Source organism: Acinonyx jubatus, chromosome B2 (genome assembly GCF_027475565.1).
Source record: "Acinonyx jubatus isolate Ajub_Pintada_27869175 chromosome B2, VMU_Ajub_asm_v1.0, whole genome shotgun sequence".
Taxonomy (NCBI): domain Eukaryota; kingdom Metazoa; phylum Chordata; class Mammalia; order Carnivora; family Felidae; genus Acinonyx; species Acinonyx jubatus.
This window is the reverse complement of record NC_069385.1, coordinates 74,759,357-74,780,246: the sequence shown is the minus strand read 5'-3', so window position 1 is coordinate 74,780,246 and position 20,890 is coordinate 74,759,357. Positions and strand designations below refer to the sequence as shown.

The 20,890-nt window shown below is 38.5% G+C and overlaps 1 protein-coding gene across 1 annotated transcript in view; it reads right to left on the bottom strand.

Annotated features, from left to right (window-relative positions):
- Window positions 1–1,092: 1,092 nt before the first annotated feature.
- TBX18 (T-box transcription factor 18) overlaps window positions 1,093–20,890 on the bottom strand; it is a 29,514-nt gene continuing 9,716 nt past the window's right edge. The window contains exons 5-8 of the mRNA XM_015066726.3: window positions 15,033–15,200; window positions 11,735–11,799; window positions 5,648–5,742; window positions 1,093–4,101 (exon numbers count right to left, since the gene is read on the bottom strand). Of these exons, the coding sequence (XP_014922212.3) occupies window positions 3,377–4,101; window positions 5,648–5,742; window positions 11,735–11,799; window positions 15,033–15,200 (1,053 nt within the window). The 3' untranslated portion in view covers window positions 1,093–3,376. The remainder of the gene's footprint in view (window positions 4,102–5,647; window positions 5,743–11,734; window positions 11,800–15,032; window positions 15,201–20,890) is intronic.

Genomic DNA, 20,890 nt, shown 5'->3' with positions numbered 1-20,890 from the left:
GAAGCTCATGAAATGATTATTTTTAATGGCTTTACACCAAGTTTGGTTAGAGAGCCTTCTCCTTGCACCTTCTTCTTCCCTTCCAAATCTTTCCAGAATTGCCCTACTCCAAAAATTGCTCTTTTCTTCTAATCAAACTTCTGGCTACCTCCAAAGCTTATGTTTATCTAATTCATAGTGAGGTGCAAGTTGCTGATTTAGGTTTAAATCTGGGGAGTGATGTCTCAAGAAGAATTCACATTTTTTTAAATGTTTATTTATTTTTGAGAGAGAGAGAAAGAGAGCGGGGGAGGGACAGAGAGAGAAGGAAACATAGAATCTGAAGCAGGCTTCAGGCTTTGAGCTGTCAGCACAGAGACCAATGCAGGGCTGGAGCTCAAAGTGCAAGATCATGACCCGAACCGAAGTCGGGTGCTCAACCGACTGAGCCACCCAGGCACCCCAAGAGGAATTCACATTTTAAAGTGAGGTTTCTTTTGCTCAAAATTCCATTAATTAATGTGAAGAGTGAGGGTGATCCTTTGCTAGATCAGCAACCTTGTGCTCCAATCTCTTCTGGGGACTGTGGAAGTCTCCTGACCCCCTACATTCCAGAAATCAGGGGTCAGCAAGTGGGTGCCCTGCTTGTGAAAAGCTGTTGACCTCTGGGAAGGAGCTTGTATAGAAGCAAGTGTTAATTTTCAAAATGTGACTGGCTGTGATAGCAGCAACATCACCTCATCACAATGTCCCTTGGAATGTTTTCCAGTCAAGGGGTCTAGAAGTGATCTGTCATCACTGGTCAGTGGTAAAAGCGCCTCATTCTTGTATGCTTGCCCTTCTCCCCTGGACCAGAAACAAAACATACCACCATGTCCTTCTCTTCTTACATTTGAATTTTCATGTGTTCAACATTTGTCAGGGCTTCACCTTCAATGACATGGTCAGGGCACCAAGAAATTATATTTAACACATGAAAAATGAATGCCAGACCCATTTTGCCATGCCTTGTAATCGAAAGCTACAAAATTTGTGTTTGGGGTGTTCATATGTGTGCTTGTTCCTGGAACAACATTTATAGACACTTTAAATGATTACCCTCCAAAGTCGTAAAAGGGTTTAGTAACACACTTTAATATATAATTTCTTAAGCACTTTTTTAATAAAATACAGATATATAATTATAATTATCAATGCATGTATGTCATTTAATATAATGATAAAAGGCTAGTCTTTGAAGTGACATGGTGATTAATATTTACAGTAAAGCCTAAAGGAAACAGCAATTTGTACAATATTGCTAAATCAAAAAAATTAATAAAAAATTCTACTCGTATTGTGGTATCATTTCATATCACCAACAGCAAAAAGGAAAATGCTCTCCCTATTAGTATATATGGGGATGGATCATTAATTAATTTCCATGTCTTATTAAGATAGAAAACTCTTGTTCTTGAACTGTACTAAGCATTAAGGCTGGGATGTACTCATGAGGACTTTTCCTAAATCTCTGTCAAGCAATCAACACCACACACAAACATCTTATACAGATCTACCTACTGGAAATAGTTTGTGTCCCTTCGTGCTAATCTTCAATTTAAAAATCAATACTAATTTGATGAATTGTTACAGAATCCATGGGGAAATTTATCAACATCCATAAACAGAGTCATATCCTGTGCAACTACTTTTCAAATAGTTATCAGCCTAAATATTTAACAGCCATGTTGTTTTAAAGTAAAGAAGCAAATCAGGAACTACACCCTTTCCCCATCTAAACTAGGGAAGAGTTAAAGCAATTCTGTTTACAAATGGAAGGAAATCACACTGCTTTAGCTTGACAAATATATGAAAGGTCGTTAATGAGTCAAGGAACAGACGTATTACTTTAGTTTCTCAACAGACAGATGGTAATGCTCCTCACCATGCATTCTTAGCCTTTCTGATTCATCTCATAATGTGCTATCGAAGTTACTTGTTTTGAAATCTTCAACCATGTATACATTATTTTAGGGATTTTTCAAAAACTAATTCTGTTTTCATTTTTCCAGTTTTGAGGTCGAAAATGCTGCTGAGGTTAAAAGTTTTATAGATCCTTTATCATAATTAGTATCTTCCTCCTTCATCCTGTAAGAGGGTCTTTATAGTAATGGGCTTTGGCCTTTGCACTACAACCCCCAAAAGACAGATTGCTGGAGATAACCCCCTGAAATTCCTCACAGTGTTATTTAATACCATAAAAGCCTAGAATCTATCTGTTTCAGGAAAGACTCAGAGAAACAAAGTTAAGGAGGAAGGGAGGTTTCAATTTGTAGGAGTTAGGAGACGTAAATAAGTAGCATAAATGCCGTTTTCCTTATAGATCATGGATCAGGAATCTCAAAGCAAAATGGAAAAAATATCCTGAATGAAAAACCACACTATAAAAGCTAAGGGATAGCTGACAACTTTATTCCTCTTGATTTAAAAAGACAGACACTTCTCATTGGAATCAAAGAATTTGAGGTGGATTTATTTTCTTTTTACCATTCCACTCATATCATGTGTTCCTTCCCTGGCAAAAACTGGAATTTAAAAATGTTTACTAGAACATTCTTTAACGGTCTACTTAAACTAAATAAAATGAGCAAAAAACCCAAAATACTAGAAATTTATTCTCTGCAGATGAGTAAGTACCTCTTATATACCCAATGGAAAGTGAAAAGAAAGTACAAGCCTCTCTTCCACTTTACTTAAGTGAAAAATTATCATAGGTCATGGATTTTTACAGAACCAAGGTCATCTACTATCTGTGACAAACAAGAGCAAGCAAGAACACAAAAGCTAATCCTTCATGATTACAAATACCTCAGAACTAATACCAAGACCTCAACTGGCTTTTGCATTTTAGGTTCTCACATTGTGCCCAAGAATAACAGAAATCACAAGACTCCATGTGCTGGTTACTGTTAGTTATCAACACTCAAGTATGAAACTGTGTAGAGCATTTTTCTGATAAATTAAGTTATAAGTCTTGGTCTGGTTAGTATCACTGCCAAGTTTTAAGTTTGCTGTTTGGTTTTTAAAAGAGTCTGAGAATTTTGGTTAAACATTATTACTTATGCCAATACTCTGTGCAACTAGACGAAATGGGTGGGGGGGAGGGAGGATGTGGTTTTGTAGGCTGCAAAACTCCACATGCTATATACGGTATATGTATATACCATAGATAATTACAATCTCACCATGAGAAAGTCAAAACACTCAGTGAGCCTTCACTTCCTATTATATGTAAATCTTACAAGCTACTGATAGTTTCTTTTCATATTGCTTTCAAAAAAAAAAGAAAAAGAGAAAGAAAACAAGAAAAGAAAATACATTAGACCAATCTGAATATGGTTTAAACTTCAAGGATTCATCAGACCATATGTGCAGACACTTGAGATGATGACAGAGTTAAGCTTCCTAGGGTCCTAGAGTCAAAGAAACTCTGCTGACCCCCACTGCTAAGCAGGTGCACTCCTTCCACAGGGGGCAACATCTGCCGATCGGTCATGGTCCCACTCGGTGAGGACCCCAAGAAACTTCCTTGGGAAGAAACAATTTTCTCAGGACTGGCAGCCAGCTTGGGGGATGTAGAGAAATTATATCCATACAAGGCACAGGGGCTGTGTAACCTGAAAGTGTTATAGGAACCCTGATGGGTCTGGTTAGCAGCAAAGGCGTTGCTGGAAGGTGAAGGCATGATGTACTGGAGCTGGGGGGACATCCCCGAAATCTGCATGGACAAGCTGGTCTGTGGGCAGCTGAAAGTGTCCCCATCAGCGCCGCCCATGGACATGTTCACAGAGGTGCTGCTGCTCACGCCCACATAGGAAGGAGTCCTGGGCGCGGCGAAGGTCTCGCCGGTCTGGTTGGTGAGCCTGTTGTAAGTCTCGGCCAAGGATGTGCTGTATCGGTTGAGGGTGAGGCCAGAGCGGGCACAGGCAGAGTAGTCAGCTGGGGCCAGGCTACACAGCTGGCTGGTGTTGGGCCCCAGATGGAAGGCAGGAGAGGAGCAAGGGGAGCCAGACAAAAGATGAGGGTGGGTGGCAGGGACACCACTCCCAGAGCCTTGGAGCAATGTGGAGGAACTCGTACTTCCTACAAAAGAAGTTGAAATGTAAAGAGCAACGACTCGACAGCCATGTCTGCCTTTCGATTTTGTGAGCATGAGCGAGACACAGCTTGTCACAAGGAAGCCTATGCTGAACAACGAAAAGGAGATGCTTTTGTCTCTCAAGGAATTATAACTTAACTGAATTCCGACAGCAACATGTTAGACACAGATCCTCTCAATATTCCCAAGGCAAATGATCTCCCCAGGCAATAATTTTTTTTTTTTTTTTACTGCAGAGGATATTAGGACACTGCCACATAGAATTTTCACATTTTCTCCCTCCATCAGCTTTCCCAAAGGCTTCGGATTTTTCTCTAATAAATATTATGAATACTGACTTTTCTGGCAACTTTATAAATTTCATCTCACTCTGTATCGTCTTCAGAAAGTATAGTCATCATCTGTCTTCTTTCCTTATTTTACTTTTTCAGCAGACCTTGCTCTGGGTCGATATGTTTTCTTGCAAGAAAATAGAAGTAACTTAAAGGAAAGAGCCAAACTGGTCAAAGACACATCCTGCCTCAAACACATCTGCAGCTTCCCACCAAAAGCTTGTGTGCATCAATGGCTGTACCCCAGAGGGCTATTGCAAGAAGACAATAGTCTAGAACTTCAAAAATCTTATTTCCAACCAGAAAACAGGTTGGTGACTCACATGCTAACACGAGAGCAAAGGCCCACCATATAAACAGTCCTTTGAAACAGAGAGGGTGGTTAACCCTGGGTCCAATCAATAATGGTGGTGGTGGTCCTCTTCCCCTCTCTGGATTCGCTGGCAGATTGATGTTTGCAAACTTGACAGAAGTTAGGGGGAGAGGAGAATTCCAACAGGCTGGACAGGTTGTAAAGCCTTCATTCCTCCAGCAACAGTGTTTTATATAGCTTCTCAAAATAATCTAAAAGCCCAAGCCGGTCAATGATAATTATCTAAAACCCAGCATGTTAATTGTCACCGGGTTTCTGGGCAGGATCAGGCATAAAAAACCTCAGTGCAGGAGTGGGCTGAGCTTCCTACCTACTGAGCAGAGAAGGAAGCATCATTCCTTGGCATGCAGCTCTCCATGAGGAAACACTAGCCTGAGCTTGGGGGAAATACTCAGAGGTGAGCCAGAGGAAGTCTGCCTGACCTTCTCAGCATAAATCCAACAGGAGAACCGTGTCTACAGGCAATGCTGCTGAAGGAAGTGAAGAAAGAAGCTGGCAAGAAAGGGTGAACTGGGACCACCACTGGCGACTCCCTGCGCAGTGCGCCTGGCACAGGAGCTCACAGTCCGATGCTAATTTTAACAAGATGTTTAAGGGTGACATAAAGGTCGTGAAATATATAAACAGCCTAAAACATCCAAGACTTCACCTATGACCATTTTTCTGGTCCACATCCTCATTCCACACAGAAGAGATGGATCCTGTCACAAGAGGATGTTGGTAATGAGGTCACCATTGTAGATGCAAATGACTCATTCATTTTTCAGTGCCCGAGCTTCCAGTCAAGAACTGGCTGTATCTATGACCCAGGAGACTTTGTTTTACCTTGCTTGGGAATTCCAGGGATATCTTCAAAGGTGAGAGTCCGCAGTGAAGGTCTCCAGAATGCGTATGACTCCACAAGGGCTTCCAAACCCATTCTAAATGGAAGGATCGGGATGGAGGCGGACAAAAGAAGCCTAGTTAGGAGCAGTTGGAGCTTTTCGGCAGTAATAAGCAGCTCAGAAAACATCACCGGTGTTGATGGTGGCCCCCCCACATTGGTAGGGTAGGAGTTTGGCACAGGCATGAAGAAATGCTTCAGAGGTGGGCTACATTCTGTCACCAGGTGCACAAGATGATGGAAACCACCCAAGATGTCCTGTTAACGTTCTCAGAAAACTAAGCCGACCTCGGAGAATAAAAAGCTGTCCCTCTGTGCTAAGGAACTGAGGCAAAGAGGTCCATCCTAGCTGATGTGAGTCCAAGGCCCTGCTGGGATCTGGAATCCACCCTCTTTCCCTGTAACATTACTTCTCCCTCTGATGAGCAAGGCTTTGCGACAAAAGCATGACCCTGTAAAGCCAATTTTGCTGAAGAGGCACTTCTGCCCATCATTCAGTGCCTCGGTAGCCAACTTTAGAAGAGCACTCATCCAAAGAAAACTGACTACTCTCTGGGGGGTGCAATCTCCACCACACCCAGTAGAGCCAGGATGGGCTCCCCTCCAGCAACAGGGAGTCCAGGAAGGTAGGAGGCAGCACTGACCTCTCAGCCCAACATGCAGAAGGAACACAGGAAGGTGATCTCACAGGCTGGTGTAGTATCTGGGGCTAGTATCAGCATCATTCTTTTCAGGCCTTTACATACACTTAATGAATGGATACTTAAAGACACAGGACAAGTTGGTTGTAAACCATTTACATGAAATATGTATATTTGAAAACAAGGGTAACTACTCTAAATACATACATAAAGGTATGTATGTATCTCCTACCATAAGTGATTCAGAATCTTCTCCTTATATCAGATAACTAAGTCCTCTATGTTCTGGAAATGAGGCGCTTCACTCACCCATTCTCAAGACCTCAGTCTTCCCTCAACTACCACAGCCCTAAGCGATTTGTAGGAAATGCCTGCTTTCCGAGTGTCCAGCAATACTCAGACATCTCTTGTGATTGTCAGACACACTTTTATTTAACACAGATAATCTATATTCAATGCAAATGTTAAAGATCAGGTCTTTCTCTAATAGCTTGTGCTCAACTTGCTACTTCCTCTGGACACCTTGCATCCCCAAATAAGAACTATGAACAAAGACTACAGGACCCCCCTCATCCTGGAGTCATATCACCTATATGACACGGGGAAAACTCTCTAAACACTCATAGTGAGTGCTATATGCAGATAAAACCATCTTATACAACTTGCCCTACTGTTCTAAGGTTTTACACACTGAATTTACTTCCTTAGAGTGTTCAGAGTATAGAATCTATTAATTTGTTGGCATCTATCATGACTCCACGGAGCATCACTACCACATCTTAGTGACAGAAGGGACAGCGATATGTGTGTGGATGCGTGGTGTGAGTATCCATCACCAGTTGTGTGTATGAGCCAGCCTCACATGAGCCCAAGCATGGACCTGGCTCATCTCTCAAGTCGTAAGCTCAGGGGGTGCTGCTCTTAAAGCACTTCAAAGAGCCATCACCAGCCCCACACAGGTGCTAGTACTGGGCTGCCAAAGGGGAACAGAGTGGACCCTGCACATGCCTTACACCTGGGCTGCACTGAGAGTGAAGGGCAGAATCTGGCTTTGGATATAATCAGTGTTGCACAGAGAGAGGATTATTTCATGGTAAGAACACTGGATTGGGGGTCAGGAGAATTGGGCTGTGGCTGCAACTCATTAAAATTCATTGTGTGACCCTAGGTAAATGTTTTAACCTCCCTGGACTTCAGTTTCTCACAAAGTGAGGATTCTTTACAAAAGCTCTTCCTCATTTCCTAGCGCTAAAATTGTTTGCTACTAAGTGATTTTTCCAAAACCAGACATCATATCTGTGGCTGACTACAAGCCAAATGCAAGATCACTCTACTCAGTAATATTTTACATACGTGAAAGTATTGATTTGGGGGCAGTTTGGCAGCTTGGTCAGTCCCAAAACCCATGTAGCCTGCAGGTTGCATTTAATACTCAACTAATGAATGCTGGGGACTACTTATCTGATTCATCTATATTTAGCTTGTACTCAGTTTTTATGACTTTCTAGAAACAAGCTTTTTTTTAATCCTAAAGAATGTTAGGATGCAGTTTTGTATAAAACTGCATTTTTATTACCACATGGATGAGTTCTAGTAATCACAGTTCTAAGTACTAAGGATACCAAAGTGGTCATGGAGTGGTCTCGAGGGGAGTTTGCTAAGAGGTAATTAATAAGCATCCACTGGACTTAGACATGTATTAACTGCAGAGATGTGCATTATTGCATTATCTGTTTTAGTCGTGTAAACTTTACTATGCTTCAAATACAAATCCATAGACCAAATTCTTGGGGAGACGTTACTGATCATCACAAACGTATAATCCCAAGCTTTAAAGGGATGCTCTGAAGGTGACATATCGACAAGTCAGCTGACTTGGAGCTATCGATATTTTTCTCGAGGCTGCTGTTTCACACTGCAAGTTCCAGAAAGGATTTCAGATATTGTGCAGGAAACAGTTATAAAATATTTATTAGCTGAATCTGGACTTTTTAAAAAAGGCCTTCATTTTCTCCAGTAATGGAGACTTTTCCCATCTAGTTAAAGAAAAGATAAAAGCACCTCCTGCAGGAGTGTAGCCAAGGCGATAATTTATACAAGATGCCTTTGAACAATTTCCACATTTTATCACCACCCTAATTTATGCTATCAAATGGCCAAGTTTATTTAGTAAAATGGTTATGTTTTTCCTGAAGTATTTAAAGCAGAGAAATTTCTGTACCTTCCTGAGTAAAAAATTTTATAGGGTCAAACCCAAGGCCTAACTGAAGAATGAAACTATTCTCAGCACATAAATTCTCTTTCACGTAGCAAATGTCTTGCAGGAGAGCTTTTAAGGGTTGAAGCTACTGATTCCTATAAAATAGGCTGTGGAGCCATAAATAACCAGGAAGGGATAATTTTTAATTAAAGCAAATTGTTTTATAAAGTTTAAAAAATCACAAGTCCATGTTTATTTCTTGTCCTGCTTAATTTGTTTATTTCATGTGTGGGGAAAAATAAAAACAGAATTTATGTTAAAAAGTAGTATCAACAAGACAACACAACCAGGGGTATTAAAGAAATATAATTAACTTTTTCTCTTGGGCTTTCTTCTCTATTTCTGTGAAAAAAATATCACTCCTTCCCTAAGTCCTCAACACCAAGGCACCCCCCAAGTCTTACATATAACTTACTCTTTTTTAAAGGAAAATAATAGGTAAGTTAGAAATCTTCAAAGCTGACCAAATCCGCTCCTCTATACATGTGTTTTTGCATTTATCAATAGAAAATGTTAAAATTAAATTTTTAAAAAGAGGATATTGATTTATAAATATTTAGCATTCCAAAATAAGGACTGAAGAGCTATCTATCATAAGCAGGAAAACTAATTTTAATAAGCTAAAAATTAAAATTATTTACTTCACTAACAAAAAGCTATAGATAGGCTCAACATGTTTTTCTTGTACTGCGACACTGCTTAAATAATTGGCGCAAACAAAAAAAATTTAACAAAGTGTTAAAACTTAAAATTTAGTAAGTGTTAAAACATAATTCATTATGTTCTGTATGTCCATTAAAAACTAAAAATTTTAGGGGCACCTGGGTGGCTCAGTTGGTTGGGCATCCTACTTCGGCTCAGGTTATGATCTCTCATCGCGTCGGTGAGTTCGATCCCTGCCTCAGGCTCTGTGTTGACAGTTCAGAGCCCGGAGCCTGCTTCGGATTCTTTGTCTCCCTCTCTTTCTGCACCCCCCACCCCACACTCTGTTTCTCTCTCTCTCAAAAACAAATAACGTAAATTTAAAAAAATTTTTTTTAAAACTAAAAACTTAAGAGTCAGTAAAGAAATAGGAACAAGCACTATGGATGCAACAACTCTATACTTGTAAAACAAAGGGAAGGAAAAAATTCGTATCAAACCTAGTATTTTGACTTCATGATACCAAACAAAGACTTAGTTTATTTTCACCAAACCCACAGATATTTTTTCACTGACCAAATTTTAAAAACCCTATGTTTTTCATTATGCTGATGTTTCTAGAATTCTTTGTGAAAACTTGTCATATGCATCTTATCATCTCACTTCTATTTGTAGGCTCATTCACTATTGTTATCTATCCAAAATACACCTTTAAAAATATTTTTAAATGTATTGCTTCAAAAATGAACCGACAGTATACAAGCAGTGTGATTCTCCCAGTGTTGACAGCAGTGATGTGTTTGGTAGGTTAGTCCTATAGGAGAAGCTGGACACAGTTCCTGGCTATATATTCTTTACGCCTCAATGCTGCCTTCCTGGAGTTTCAGCGAGTTTTAATAAATGTATTCTCTGCTTTAAAAAAATAATGAATTGGAAGTAATGTAAGACTCTTAAATGAATAAATACTATACTGCTATAACCAAAACCACAAGATGATTCCATTAAGTGCTTGTCAAGGTAGAAAAGAAGTCACCCCAAAGGCTCCCTTCAGTCCCTCACCAGTGACCACCTCGGTTACTAAATTATTCAGCTTTTAAAAACTCCTCTGAACAGCAAAGTTAACTAAGAGCTAATGTAACAGCAAAAGCCAAGCAAAGTTTTCTCCACACTGAAACAAACATCTAAAAAAAGACAGAATAATTTCAATATATCAGACAACAGGTATTATAGGAATACCTGCAAATCTTCTTACAGAATGAAGAATTTCAGAGGGAATTATTGGCCAGTCCTGTTATTTGTCAGTCTTGTTGATCTACCTGCACTAAGTTAAAGGCTACTCCACTCTCAGTGCATTTCAGCTGCATTTTAGTCCTCCCATTGCACGGTGTTTTAACAATGCCATTGCATATGAAGATGAAATCAAACCTCTTCAAGCACTTGAGTGTATTCTGAGAAAAAAATCTCTGTCTGCACCAACCTTGCCTGATTAATCAACTGGAAGAATGAAAAATCTGGACTACTACCTGACCGTTTCCTCTCAACAATTTTAAATCAAACAGTTCCTAAAACAAGATAATTGGGCTTTTGACTTCCTATAGACACAGCCTATGAATACCAAGTTTTCAAGAAGTATTAGAATAATTTCTGGAGTAAAATTATAAAACTTTATCAAATATTTCTTTCTAAAAGCAAAATGCTTTTAAAAACATTTAAGGCAAAGCCTTACCCTGAAAAGGCCTCTGGAGAACGTTAGTCTATTATAACTGTTACTATCAATACTTATCTTAGAAAATGTTGCACGAAACTGTATTGGAATAGAGTCATATCAATAAATTCAAAAACCCTTGGCACACAGACTAGGGTGATCTGCTTTTTTGATAAAAGTAATAGAGTGGAATTCATTATTGTAGCTCTCCCACTTAGTACAAACACCATAAAACACGCCACAGAAAAAATAAACAAGTGTGTGGCTGTCAGCGGAGCCAAGACAAATTTGGAAACTAAAGAACATCAGCTCTCTTGGCAAAGGGGAGTAGTTTCATATTCTAGTTGGAAATCTGAGGGAAAGAGAAACCCCATCATGTTCGAAAGACAGAATCAATAGATTGTTGTGATATCACTAAGCAAATTCTAAACCGTGAGCAGATGCACAGAGGCTACTGACTTAGAATACTGAAGCCCCAGGGCCTAAAGGGCAGGTCTCCTCAAGCCCCCTTCAGAGGTGGCCTGCACTGTGCACCCTGAGAACTTCCATTTTTCAGCCAGCATCACACATCAGAGTTCACCTTAGGAATGGGCAGACCCCAGCACTAGACCCAAAACTAAGTTACCTCCAAGGCCCAGTGTTAGCAACAAATTTTAATCCTCATCAGAAAATGATTTCAAAATCATGTCAGTAAATTTAACTCTTTACCTTGTAATGGAAAATTCACAATAAAAAGCCAAATATATTTATCAGAGCCAAAATGCTCTTCACTAAGACTTACCGGTTACGCCCAGAGTCTCGAAAGCCTTTGGCAAATGGATTCCTATCTATCTTCAGGCGAGTAATCTGCAGAGCAGGAAAAAAGTCGTATCAAATATTAGAAATGTCAAGGAAGTTTATTAAAGACAGAAATGGTAGAAGAACTACAAGTAATTCCAAAATTGACTCTCCCCTATTTCTCAGGTATTTTATTATTTTAGCTGCAAATCAAAAGAAAATTTCAGAAATCACCTAGACATTCATCTAAGAAAAAGACAATCCCCATCCATACTCAAACTCTGTAAATAAAATTTGTTTTGCTTTTAATATCACTAGAGAAGGAAATTCTGAATCTTCTCTTGATAACTTGTCCTTTGTTTTCAATCCCTCTGAACTAAAGCACTTCCCTTTAACTCTGTGACATGGTTTAATCCTATTTTTATTGGTAATGGATAACAGCTAATATCCAACTTCTATTTATTCAAGTTATTTATATGCTTGAATGCTATTAAGCTTCAACATATTCCTCTCTTCTTCTGAAGGTAATATACACTTCTTTAACTTTTCTGCCTTTGTATTTTTCTTTGTCTCTCTTTGTTTTTTGGTGTTTTTTTTTAAATTTTTTTTTAACGTTTATTTATTTTTGAGACAGAGACAGAGCATGAATGGGGGAGGGTCAGAGAGACAGGGAGACACAGAATCTGAAACAGGCTCCAGGCTCTGAGCCATCAGCCCAGAGCCTGACGCGGGGCTCGAACTCACGGACCGTGAGATCATGACCTGAGCTGAAGTCGGACGCTTAACCGACTGAGCCACCCAGGCGCCCCTCTTTGTCTCTCTTTGAATCATCTTTATGGCTCTCATCTTAAAGTTTTATTCTTTCCTGTTTTTTTTCTGTTGAATCCTGACCTGGTCAGAGCAATATAGTGAATGTCTAACCAGAGGTAACCCTACTGGAAGACTCTAATGAGATTAAATCCTATTCATGTAGTAGAAATAAATGATGTTTTAATTTTAACTAAAATTTGGGGGTAGAATTTTTACAGATGGCCTAATCATTTCCATTAAACATATTTTTTAGTTATACCATCTTGTAATTGAGACTAATAAACAACATCTCATCTATTTCTTAACAGATCTGCACCTTGCCCAAAGGAATTTACAGCCTATTTTCAAAGAAGCACATCATGCTTTGTTTTTTATGCTCTTTGGTTTAGTGGAATCTACCAAGTTAATGAACATACTTCCAATGGTACCATTTTGGCTAAGGACAAATGAAAACTATTGGATAACACTAAGACCAAAAAAAAAAAAAGGGGGGGGGCATCTTTGAAAAGTCTTCTGCAGTCCCCTATATTGTCCTCTGTGTGCTCTGTGCAGTACCTGAGATACATGTGCTCCACATGATACTGTCTTAGTATGTGGATAAAACTACCTTATAAAGGATATAATGTAAAGGTTTGCTAATTAATTCAGCATGACTGCCATTCTGTCATTGATGGAGTTCTTTATAATTAATTATGGCTTAATTCTTTGTTCATTTAAATAATATTTAAATAACATTAAATAACTTAAATGTTCATTTAAAGTAGTATTTCAAAAAAGAGTACAGATTTATATAATGGTGCCTTGTCTGAATAGAGATATACTACTATTATCATTATTTTTATTCCTGAGTGCATACTATGTATGCTGTAGTGAGAATTTTATACACATATTTCATTTAATTCTCATGGCAATTTATACGTAGTTATTATCCCAATTTTATGTTTTTTTTTAAACTGAGGCTTAAGTTTCCTATGGTTTCATAAGGTTACTTGGCAACAGAATTAGGCTGGGACTCTAGGCTTCAGAACCCATGCTAACCACCAGGCTAAGCTGCCTACCAATTTTCCATGAGTTCTTAAAAATAGTAGCCAAGAAGATAAAAAATGATCATTGCATTTTGTCATTATCAATTTCCTTTCTAAGTTTCTTACCCTATTAATTGATTGATTTGTCAATGTTTATCAACTGGTGTTAGTCACCAACATGTACCAAAAGCTTATTGTATCTTGTTTATTGTATCACAGAGGCTGGGAGAATACACACATTTGACATGGCTAATTTGTTTGTGCTTGAGACAGGGAAAGAGGCAGAGAGAGAGAAAGAAGATAACTGGGGTTCCTTAAAAGGTAGTGAATATCTCAGCTCTTTTTCTCCCTATGCATTGTTCCTAAAACAAAAAAAAAAATTCATTATCTGCACCTAACATATTTTAAGAATATCTTCCTAATAATCTCCAGTCCTTCTAAAGGTTAATTTCATGCTTGTTTCTAAAAGTCTATATAAAAGCATGACAACGTGAATGAGAGAACAGGACATCTTCAGCTGTGGGGCTGGCATCTCCCCATGGATGAGAGGGGATGAGCCTCCCAGCCCTAAAGTAAGATGCAGAGGACAGAATCCAAACCTCCTCATAAGCTTTAAAACAACAGAAACCACAACAGAGTTTAACATCTAACTGAGATGTAAATAAACGTAATAAGTGGAGAGCTAAAATAATTCTGTTGATCACTAAAACTAAAGAAGAAAAAATCTACCACATACCATATCAGCCTCAACTACATCACAATTTTTTACGAAAACTCACTGTAACTGCATGGACTAAAAAATTGCCTCAAATCAATTTTCCACTTACTTGACACAGCCTTAAAGAAACACATACACTTACCAATATCAAAAAGAAATACTTCACCTCTGAAATTATTACTAATTTTATGAAAAGATTACTCCACAATTGATCTCTCAGCTTATAAGCCTATGTATCACCCTCTGTCACAATTAAAGCCTATCTTGAAAGAAACAGCCCTTTTTGTATATGTACCAAAATGACTATATAAGATAAATGCCTCTGAAATATTTCCTATAATACATGGATTATAGTTTTAAAATAATGTGTTATCTTTCAAATTCTACTTGTTTATTTCCTAGGCAATCTTTCATATTCTTCTTGTCTATTTCCACATGCTTTTAAATTTTAATTATGACTTTATGATTCAATATCTCAAAATGGAAAGTAAACCTACATTGCCAGTCATGAGACACATTCTTGTCTAAAGAAATTCTTGCGATAGTAGCCTTACTTGGAGAATCACAGAAAAAGAATTATTTTTATACACACACACACACACACACACACACACACACACCCTGGATGTCTTATATGGCAAATGCTTTATGACAGTTGGTAACACTGAGATACAGTGAAAAGGATAGCTAGCTTTCAATTTACCCCTGAAACGAAAAGTCTAGAAAGATACAAATTCTGAGAACAATACCTGCTGATTCTGATAGGCAGTGACAGTCGTGAAGACAGTTTCTGGGAAGGAGAATGCCTTTACTCCCTCCCCAGATGGAACAGGCTTGATGGGAGAAAGATCATCCCCGCAGTCTTTACGGATGACATGGACTCGTGGTTGGTATTTGTGCATAGAATGAAGAATAATCTGTATCAAGGAAAGAAGGCCAAAAATATCAAGAACTTCTGCCCAGTCTTATCACCATGACTAAATATTTAATGTGTAAGAAAAATTGGCAGAAGTGCCAGTTTAATAAAGTATATCAAAAAAATAAATAAAATATATCAAAATTGTAGAGGAAGGGCTAAGAAGTTATTTGTAAAATATGCATAAAACTACAAAAGGAAAAAGAGAGTCATAATTTTGGTGGAACCCTGTGAATAATCATGAACTTAACATCTAATTTTCTGTTTCTGAAAACACAAGAATAAATTCATCAACATTTTATTTTTTATTTTTTTAAATGTTTATTTATGTTTGAGAGACAGAGAGAGACAGAGTGTGAGCGGGTGAGGGGCAGAGAAAGAGAGAATCTGAAGTAGGCTCCAGGCTCCAAGCTGTCAGCACAGAGCCCAACGCAGGGCTCAAACTCACATACTGTGAGATCATGACCTGAGTGAAGTTGGACACTTAACCAACTGAGCCACCCAGGTGCCCCAACTTTTATTTATAATGAGCCAAATGGAACACAAAATCCAAATCAGTAAAACTAAAAATGAGATTTAAATGATTATTTAAATTCCACCACAATCATCCCCTAAAAATAAGTATTTGCACACCAAGGTTTTTCTTAAGAGAGCATTTTTCCTCTATTGGTGATGACAACGTGCCTATTCAAGGGCAAAAGGAATTTTAAGAACACCCAAGGGTCTGCCTTGTGTGTGGCTTGCAATATCCCTGGTTTGCCCAGAGAACCCAGTGTCTACACCTTCATGACAATGAAACTTTCAAAACCCAGGCACCTGGGGATGGAAAAGCTAATGCACTCAGACTCTACTAGGGAAATATGATAATATGGTTCAGCTACCTTCTACCCAACGATTTCACTTCTGAGAATTTATCCTAAGGAAATATTTCAAATCCAAAACAGCACTTCATGTAGAATAGGCAGTGCACCATTTATAATGGTGGAAAAACAATAAGCCACATGAGCAGATTGGTTAGGTCAATGAAAGTCTATACAATGGGATAGGTGTTATTCAGCCATTACTAAAGCCTGTTTAGGACATTTTTAACCACAAAATAAAATGCTTCGGTTTAAACGTTAAATGTTCCAAGTTTATAAACTTATCACAATTATATGAAAATAGACAATAAAAAGAACCCACCAAAAGCTATGAACAGTGGTCATGTTTAGATGATGGGATTGTGGGTGAATTTTTTTCTCCTTCTGTATACGTTTTATGCTTTCAAGGCATAGGAGGTAGAGTAAAGAAATATCCTTGTCCAGTGAAATTTTTTATTTGCTGCTGAGAGTCCACAGTCAGGTATTCATTAATTAGTTCAGTTAACAAAGCTATATCTTTCCTGAGTTACACAATCTGAATTCAGACTTGGGAGTTTGGGAGTTAAGAAAAGAAATACTTAAACAAAGTCTTGGAAAAACACAGTGATTGATCTGCCTCATGTTTTTCAGGATGCAGACAGTTTAATGAAGCCAAATTCAGAATATTCGGTCAGCCCTAAAACAAACAGCTCTATACCTGGAAAGCATGTTTGTTACCATAAGAGGATGTCTCTACTCCCAGGCAGTAACAAGCGCAGTGGTCAATTCTGTTTTGTTTTTCACCCTAAAATTTCCTCTCAGGAGAGGAAATGCCTGGGTGGCGGATCTAATGATAGTGCCTACCAGACCCATTTGATGGGAAGGCGGTTAGTCGTATAAGGAAAGGGTAAAGGAATACAATAGCTCTCATGGTCACGTGTGGACACACACATGAATCTGCAGCCTCTGGAAAAGTCTCTTTCCAGATCTAAAAAAAGGACAGAACTTCAATAACCCATTAGTGGCTCACAAAAAATCAATTTAAAAGGTCTCAACAAGAAACTTTTTAAATAAATAAAATTATAAAGTAGAAACATCGAGTGTGCTCCTTATAGTAAGGATAAGTACTGTTTTGCAAAACATTGTTCACTTTGTGTGTGTTTACTTACACTAGGTCATAATGTAACATGTGCGTGTGGTTGTGTGAGCCAGGTAAAACACAAATGCAAGATTTATTCTAATGATTCTAATGATCAGTAAATTCCAGAGAAGAAAAAATGGAGAAAGCTACCTCACATCAAACAAACAAAAATAAATACATAGCTAATTTTGGAAGACTAGAATAAACTAACTTGGAATAAAGGAAACTAAAACTGATTTGGGTTTCTGTTTACTAGTCAATGAATGTAGGTTCTGATTTTATGAAGTCTTTGTTCTCTCAAGCAGATTTCTCCATATTGCTATATATACTTAAGTTTTATTTCCTTCTTTATATCCTTACAGAATTTCCAAGATGACCTAATGTGGGGTATACTGGAGTAAGGTATAGAAGTAGCTGATGTATGCCTATGTTTGCACATTAAATGGCAACTGCCTATAGTAAACTGGAGATCGATCATTCAAGCAAAATAACGTGTTTTCTATATTATCTATACGGATTTAGTATATTCCTGGACGTTTTCAGGTAATGCTAAACAAGCCTAGCTCTTCTGAATAAAATAGCATTATTTGCTTTTTAATGATCTATCAAACTTACAATGATGAGTGGTCAATAACATTTTCCTTATTTAATAGAAGAAATAAAACCAGGAGAACTATTGGCCTTATAAACAAGGAGCCCACCATGATAATGCTGAAACTTAAATAATTATATCGGATCTGCATGTACCATGCATGCTCTCTGTTCTGTTTAAATGGAGGATTTTTTTGTTTTCTTTTTGGCATTACCTAGTAACATAGATAGCTACATGGACTAATGTTCATAAACACAGTTTTCTTTGATACACATTTTTTCCACTTTAAAGACACTAGTTCTGAGTCAAAAGAAGCATGATATTACTTATCTCTAGTATGAAGGGCCTAAAGTGCCTGAAGTTTGACAGACAGGCCAGCTGTGCCTTATAAAACAGCTCAATAAGGAAACATTACCTGCTGACTCTGGAAATTTTCTAGATGACCTAAATGCCAGTGTTGGAACAAGTCAAGCAAAGGGCCGAGGAAGAGCAGATACTTAGCTCCCTGCATTATTGGTGATGACTGGTACTGACTCATTTTAAAGGTAGGGGTCAAGACAGTAACATCGGATCACAAGCTCCATGGCAAGATGGCCTTGGTTTTGTCTCAGATGTGATGCTGAATATACAACACTCCTTACAAATATGTACTTTCAAGTTCATGAGCTCATCTGATTCACTCAAAATCCTCTGGTTCTACTAAAACACATGAGAAAAACAAGCCTCAGAGCACGAAAGTGACATGCTCATGAACATGAACATGTTGGATCTCCAAGCTGTTACAAGTTTTTCTCAAGGAGATCTTGGCAATCTCCCTGGTAATGCCTTGCTTCCCTACCTGAATCTCAAGCAGAAATGAAAGAGGGTGAGGACAAACTTAGAGCTAGGGTGACTATGTCACCAACCCTTTGGCAGCTGAGAAAGAGACCCTCCACAGGTCTCCTGACTATGGCAAGCTGGCCATGCTTCCTTCCAAAGCACCCCAGCACTGTGGGTAGGAGTCCTGCCAATGTTTAAAGACACCATTACCTGTTAAACGTCTTCTAATTTTTCAGAGATGTTCATGTAAAATGTGTCCCTCCAGACAACAAACTCCAGATGAACAGGGAACCATGCACATGATGAGAAGGAAATACCTTACCCAAGCATGCTAACCATCTACACATGGGTAGCCCAAGGACCGGTCTTGGCTGCATACAATCCAACGTAAAGCTGACTACAGATTGGCCATGAAGTAGAGATTATAAAGTCTTTACAACATTCAAGGATTAGTTGTGGAGGGGTAGGACATTCCAGCCTAGATTCTCTTCAATATTCCTCTCTAGATAATCCCTGGTATTTGGAAAGATGAAGTCACATTGAGGAAAACCTAGTAGCACATAACCTCAACTGTCTCATGCAGTTCTAGGTTCAGTCACAGCCCTGTGAAGATTTGAGTCCTATGTTAAACACACTGTGTTTAAGAAAAGTCCCAAGTCTACATGCAGTTCTCAGGTCACTATGTTGAATGCTCATATACTTTTAGAAAAGTAAAACTGGAGGTGAGAGGCCAAAAAAGGTAAGAAAGCAAAATTCACCTCTAATTTGTGTCTACAGCTTGATTAATTAGAAATTACTATCACTTCCTTCAGAATTTGCAGTTAGGGGGACCTTCACCATCTGATGACAGAGGGGTGAGTTCCTAAGAGGTCTCTGAGTCAAGAAAAGGACTACTGAATTAGAAAGTTCCACCATAATGGCACTACTATCTTCCTAGATGCTGAATCACATCAACAATAGAGTGAGAGGGGCACCTGTGTGGCTTAGTTGGTTAAGCATCTGACTCTTGATCTCAGGATCCTGAGTTCAGGCCCTGCATGGGGCTCTGCACTAGGCGTGAAGCCTACTTAAAAATAAACAAATAAACAATAGAAGGAGGAACAATTTCCTAATCTCCAATCTAACCTCACTTGGGGTCATCAAACTGAATAAAAAAATACAATAGACACCTTCTTCATGAAGCCTTCCCAATCTCTCCTGGCTGAAATAATGTGGCATCGTATTTCTCTGGGCAGACAGCATGATCATCTGTATGCATGTCTTCTCTCCCCATCTAGGTTAAATCACTGAAGGCAGAGACTATGGCTTTCTACATTATAATACATTTTACAAAGTCTTAAAAAATATTTTTTTAAGGGGCACCTGGGTGGCTCAGTAGGTTAAGCATCTGACTTCAGGTCAGGTCATGATCTCATGGTTCATGAGTTCCAGCCCTGCATCGGGCTCAGTGCTGAAAGCTCAGAGCCTGGGGCCTGCTTCAGATTCTGTGTTTCTCTCTCTGCCCCTCCCCACCCATTCCGTGTGTGTGTGTGTGTGTGTGTGTGTGTGTGTGTCTCTCTCTCTCTCTAAAATAAACTTGAAAAAAAAAATTAATAAAAATAAATTTAAAAACATATAATTTTTTAAAGATAAATAATTGAAAAGAGCATCTTCCCTCCTACATTCCCCTCTAGTATCAACTGATTCATACATTTTTACCATGTACAAAGGCAATTTTCTTGCTTCCAAAATAGGTACATATCTTTATCTCCCTGTTTCCCACACTCATTAATTACCTACCCTGTATTAAAATATTACATCCTGCCATAACCTTAAAAGAAAAATTTCATTGATAGATGACACATTTCTCTAGATTTTTACTGTTTTCTATGTTTTTGTTTTTCGTAAAAGTGAAATATTATAATTATTCAGGTATAAGCAATTGAATTTCAATTGCAATGTATTCTTTTGTGTTTAAACAAATGCTATGTGATGATTAATTTTATGTGTCAACTTGGCTGGTCCATGTTCCCTAGATATTTGGGCAAACACAGTCTGGATGTTGCTATGAAGGAATTTGTAAATTTTTTAAGTTTATTTATTTATTTTTGAGAGAGAGAGCATTAGAGCAAGTAGGGGAGAGGCAGAGAGACAGGGAGACAGAGAATCCCAAGCAGGCTCCATGCCGTCAGTGCAGAGCCCAATGCGGGAATCGAACTCAAACTCACAAACCATGACAAGACCTAAGCCAAAATCGAGAGTCAAACATTCAACTGACTGAGCCACCCAGGTGTCCCAGTGAAGTTATTTTTTAGACAAGG